Below are 6,000 nucleotides of genomic sequence, written 5' to 3' on the forward strand. Positions count from 1 at the left end.
CACAAGGCAGGAATGGGATAAAGCCGAATCTTGGGCTAGTTTACGTCTATTACGCTATGAAAATGTTGGAAATTGTGAAGGAAATAGCATTTGCTGCATGTCTCATTTTTAGTGGTGAGACATCCTTCCATAGAAGTGACAACATTCGAGTAGGGGGCACAGAAAAGTCTTCGTGTGTAACTAAACGTCAGGGTGACTCACAGAAACTTAATGTGCTCTGTGCGATGTCAGCATAAAAATTGTACAGTCCCTCTTGTTTAGTCAGTCATGTACTTCAGTAACTTACTTGAGCAATGGCTGATCCAACATATTGGTGCGGATTCCACGGATTACATCTTTCAGCAAGATAGAGCACTCTCCACTTTGAAGTACACAGGTTCGCAAATTTTTAAAACAACAGCTTTAAACTGTTGGATCGGTCTTTGTGGATATGACGATGCTGTATTCTGCTGTTGGTCATCTACATATCCGTACCTGAAACCTATGGATTTCTTTTTATCAGTTTATGTGAAAAACCTTGTGTATGTGCCTCCTTCACCAAAAACAATTCTAAAACTGAAAACACATTTCTGATGTCTTCGATTCGATGACTCCACATATGTTTCAGAAATTAAGGTGTAAAACGGATTATCGCTTAGTTGTCATAGAGTCATATACATCACGTTTAAAGAAAGTACTTTTTTTAACATTCTCTTACGTTCTCTCTCTCTAAAGAAAAATCAGTTGGTGTCAGGTGTCGAGAACAGAACACAGTATCATCACATTTGGTATAACCGATCTAGTGGTTTCGAAGATGTTGGTTGAAAATGTGCAAACCTCCATAGCCCCACTTAGTGGTGCTCCATCTTACTGAAGAATTACATCCTTGAATTCTTTACCAGGCTGTGGCGTTGGGCATTAATCAAACATTTCCAGCAAATTTTTGTGGAAATACTTAGCTTAGTGAAGAAAAACGGACAGTATAAGTTTTGTGCTGACATCGGAACAGAAATCATTACCTTTCGGTGAGACAAGGTAATATTCAATTAAATTTTGAACTTGCTTTCACATTCTCTGCAATTCTTACCGATGGATCGCTATGCATTAAATAGCCATAGCCGTATTTCATCGCTATATTCATTTTGAAATGTCCTGTACTTGCAATGTTGCGTATCTTTTGGTTTCAGTACTGATTAAATTGATAACATTTGCACTTTGTTGCTAATTCAATGCTGTTTATCTTGTATGTGAGAATAACTGTTACTCATGTTTTGCGCCACATTTTTATTTTTAATTTTTAATCAAAGACTTTACATTTCATTGTTTAAGACATAGAGAAATGTTATAATAATAAGTACTTATTTTACTACAAATATTTTCTTTTCAGTCATTTTTATTTTATAGTAGCACTTTTGGGGTGACTCTTTATTGACATTAGTTGTTAGTGTAGTCTGTAGATTGAGGACTTTAGTTTCATTATCAAGCACCACATACTTTTATCCAAAGAACTCAACACAATTACAGTTATTCTAATCTACAAGCAACTTCAGTACAAAGTACTTAAAAACAAAAAAGATGTTTAATATTTGGCTATTATTATTCTTTTTAATATGTACTAGGAAGCTTCAACAGTGCACATCTTTCTTTTTTATTTTAATTCTTGATCTACAGATTTCTAAATGGAAGGTAGAGCATACACTTTCTAGACAATGTATGGAACTTGGAATTGGGTGGAAAGAGATCCACTCATATAGGAACATAAAAGAGAAAAACATATTTACATTATCTAATGAATTGCTGAGAATCACACCAGTAAAGTAAGTCTTTCTCACAAAATAACAGCTTCTGTAAATTCTACAAGGTTAGCAACATCGCTACAATGCTAAACCACCCATCTAAAGTGTTAATGTTTACTTAAAAAGAACTAGTTTTTACGTCTAGTTGCATGAGGGCATGAGTAGGACCAAAAAATGACCTGTTCATTAATGTTAACACTAATCATGTACACACATCCTGCAAACTTGCAGGATCCTCTGGTGGTACTAAACCTCCACAAACATTTCTTGATGTAGCTACGAGTTTGCATTAGGTGATATAGACATCTTGCAGTATGACTGGTCGATATTATTCACTGGAAACTGCAAGTTTTAAGATAACTCTCGGTTACCTCAGTGGATCGGCGCGTAAAACTTCCTCCCACATGTTCTGTGCAATGTTCTCACAGATGTAGTCCCTTGTAGCAAATCTCATAGTATATTGGAATCGTTCAGAGATGCGAACGGTCCAACTGTGTGGCTGTGATCTGTTTTATGGGAGCTAATCCACTTTAAATAACATTTCGGGATACGATTACCATCCATTTATTGACATATGCTGTGAAATAAATAACAGTCACCCAGTTTGATACAAAAAACATACAAAAAAATGCGGAAGATGCGAGAGCGTGTTCGACACTGGGATCAGATCTGGAGTGCATCCTAATGCCGACTGAAGAGCCAGGAGTGCAACAGAAATTTCTGGAACCCTTGGACAGCAAGTGGGATGTGGAAGCTTAATGTCGAATATATTCGTTAACTAAATTAGGAAATGTGAACATACGTACCTACATCATTGGACATTATTACCAGCAAATTGTTATAGTTTGGAAAAAAGTAGTAAGTTTACAAAGTTAGCTCTTCGATAAAACTCTCACAAAATTTATTTGTTTAAATAAAATTTATATGCAGCACTTGAAAATGAAAAGAGGTAAAGAGTGATGTGTTCCTTACCTGAAGCCATGTATTTGCTAGATAATGAAACAAAGGCACCTTAAAAGTCAAACAATACGAATTATGAAAATTTATAAACCAAAACTGAAAATGTTCCCTAAATGCGATGTCCCATTTTCTGCAAAGCTAGCTCATATGGAAAATTACATTTTTAAACATCCTCAAAATTACAGTGACAGAATTCCTAAATTAGACCTCCCTACCAGGTCACACATCTGCTTCCAAGTACGCCTGACAGCGTAGTGCCCCTGTTTCCTGTGGACTGACTACTTAACAACTGCATAATCTTTGGAATCCAGAGAATCTCCTTCATACATGCGCTCAGAAAAAGTGTTATCTGTGGTCAATATCTCAGACAAAACTGCCACTTCTCACACAACAACCTTTCAACCTTTCGCTCCCTGTATTTTACTCCATCTACCTTCGTGATTCGAAAGAGTGTAGTCCAGTCAACAGTGGCAAAAGCTTTCTCCAAATCTACAAATGCTACAAATATAGATTTGCAGTCGCTCAGTCTGTCTTCTGAGGCGAGTACTGCCTCGCGTGTTCTCACATTTTGCCTGTGGCCAGACTGATCTTCACTGATATCAGCTTCTCCTACTTTTTCCACTCCTGTGTCAATAATTCGTATGCTCATTTTGCAACCATAACTTATGCTAATTCTTTGGAATCCGAATGATTATGTGCCTACAAATGCGACAGGTGATGCTGGGTTACTACAATAACCCCAAAGCGACAGCGGAGACCATCAGAGGTGACGGCTGGATACACACAGGAGACATCGGCTACTACGACACAGACTCCAACTTCTTCATCGTGGACAGGCTGAAGGAACTCATCAAAGTCAAGGGCTTTTCGGTACGTATAGCTCTCTCGAATGTGACACCACCAGTGTAGTAAAACAGTGACGGCAGTGGCAAGTGTTGCACCATGAAGCACCAGTCCGATATCTGTCAAACTTTGTCGAGGTATCCCTATCATAACGGATATGAAATGATTATGTCCATTTTTAGCACCAGTATAGGGTATGAATCCTAGAGGTACGAATATACTCATGGACTGATTTCATTTGATTTGATTTGAACGGGGAAACAAAAACAACAGTGGTCATAGATCACTACTGATCGCAACAAAACACGGCTTGTTGCGCTGTTTAACTCCCTGCGATTCTAGCTTTGCGAACCAATACGCTTATAAAGTAGTAGGAGGCCCTTTACTAGTTCTTTATTAGACAAAATTTCTTCAGAACTTGACGATCCTCCAATACGCTGTCTTTTAGTCTCCGACACTTTCTATTGGAACATTAGATGTGGTGTGGCTTCATCACCCTCACCACACAGCACACACTTAGGGGCTTTGTCCCTATACCCACCGTTTGCAGGAGTTACTTAAAGTCACTATCCTACCATAAGTTTATTCTGTCACCTTTTCACGCATAGGGTTACCGAACTTATATTAAAATATGCCTTCACATCATTAGCTTCGAATATTTCTGTTTTGGGATTATAGTTCAGTATTGTATGTGCTGCCTTCTGAACCAGCTTTGATTCAACCATCGCTTTAGTAATGGTTAGGACGTGTTCCAATCTAATAAATGGAGTCGTCGCACCTGTCCTGGCGAGCCTATCACTTTGATCATTGCGACTAATTCCTGAGTGACCAGCCACCCACAGCACGTTTACCCTGTTGCTTTGCCTTAATTTAAAAAGGGCTTTGTTGCAACCTGCGGCCGGCCGGGGTGGCCGAGCGGTTCTAGGCGCTACAGTCTTGAACCGTGCGACAGCTACGGTCGCAGGTTCTAATCCTGCCTCGGGCATGGATGTGTGTGCTGTCCTTAGGTTAGTTAGGTTTAAGTAGTTCTAGGTTCGAGGGGACTGATGACCTCAGAAGTTAAGTCCCATAGTGCTCAGAGCCAATTTTTTGCAACCTGCAACGATCCTTGATCTTGTTTTGGGGCTGATAATGGGTTCAGAGCTGATTGGATCTCTGAATAAATGGAGATGCTACGATCCTTGTACCACCTACGTAGATTGTGCTCCTTGCACACCCTGATAGCGGGTATTTCCGCATCGAATATCGTGGCCAGCTTCTTTAGAGAAACTGCACTCTCTAGTGTAGGCTGTACCTCGAATATTCCGGCCCCAGCGCCTTCGTCTGTTTCCAGCTTGTCAGTAAACCATATCATGTCCTAGCATGGTGTCGTTGTTCATCCAATTGTTACCACCAATTCTTTTGATAGAAGTAGCAGGAAGTTATTGTCGTCCAGCATTTCCCCGACAACTACCGTATTTGCCTCATTTCCTATATTGTGTGGGATTCTGGATAATCTATGGATATCCAATTGTTCCCAGTTTTTAGCCTGTATGGTCCCACGGTTGCCTCCATTTTAGCCCAATGTGTAATGGGGGCATGCTGGTTGGTTGGTTGATTTGGGCGAGGGGACCAAACAGCGAGGTCGTCGGTCCCGTCAGGTCAGGCAAGGACGGGGAAAGAAGTCGGCCGTACTCTTTCAAAGGAACCATCCCGGTATTTGCCTGAAGCAATTTAGGGAAATCACAGAAAATCTAAATCAGGATGGCCAGATGCAAGTTTGATCTGCTGTCCTCCTGAATGAGAGTCCACTGTGATAATCACTGCATGTCCAGCATAGTTTCCATCCCAGCAGTGTTCCACCACACTGAGACCTCATAAATTTTGCGTAGTTTTTATTATAGTGGTATATACCCTACTTATGTGTTTATTAGCGTTTGCAAGAGATCGTCCTCAAAACGTCTACAGAAATTTCTTGGAATTCCTAAAATATATGCTGCATCACTTAACGAAGATTGCTGAATGAGGATTGGTATGAAAATATACGGCTTCCCATCGCATCTTAGACATGCTTTATGAGTGAGATATTTGGGGACCGGGCAATCCAGTCAACGATTCGAGCATTCCTCAAGGAGTCCATGGTTTAAACTGCCTTGAGAGATCTCGGGTAATCCTGTTTGGAATGCCAATTGGTATGAAGAAAATGATAACAGGATTTTCCATTCCTGCCACATACTGGCGAGCACTCGGCATCCAATTAACAAATACCGAATCACACATATTGTCTTCTTCAATAGATCCCCTCACGACAACTCCAGGAGTTGCAGAGGTGTGGGACTCGAGGATCGCTGCTTCTTATTAACTTTTGGCGAGTGGTCTGCGAGCACGTTGGAGTGGATCTGACTGCGACAGAGGGAAACGAAACTCATTGCTGAACACCAAA

General features: G+C 40.4%; 1 protein-coding gene across 2 annotated transcripts in view; it reads left to right on the forward strand.

The window, feature by feature from the left end:
- The window catches only part of LOC126210332 (uncharacterized), a 136,183-nt gene that overhangs the window by 110,285 nt on the left and 19,898 nt on the right, over positions 1–6,000 (forward strand). For both annotated transcript variants that reach the window (XM_049939534.1, XM_049939535.1), the window contains exon 8: positions 3,450–3,605. In XM_049939534.1, the coding sequence (XP_049795491.1) occupies positions 3,450–3,605 (156 nt within the window). The remainder of the gene's footprint in view (positions 1–3,449; positions 3,606–6,000) is intronic.

This window comes from Schistocerca nitens, chromosome 10 (assembly GCF_023898315.1).
Source record: "Schistocerca nitens isolate TAMUIC-IGC-003100 chromosome 10, iqSchNite1.1, whole genome shotgun sequence".
NCBI classification, from domain to species: Eukaryota; Metazoa; Arthropoda; class Insecta; order Orthoptera; family Acrididae; genus Schistocerca; species Schistocerca nitens.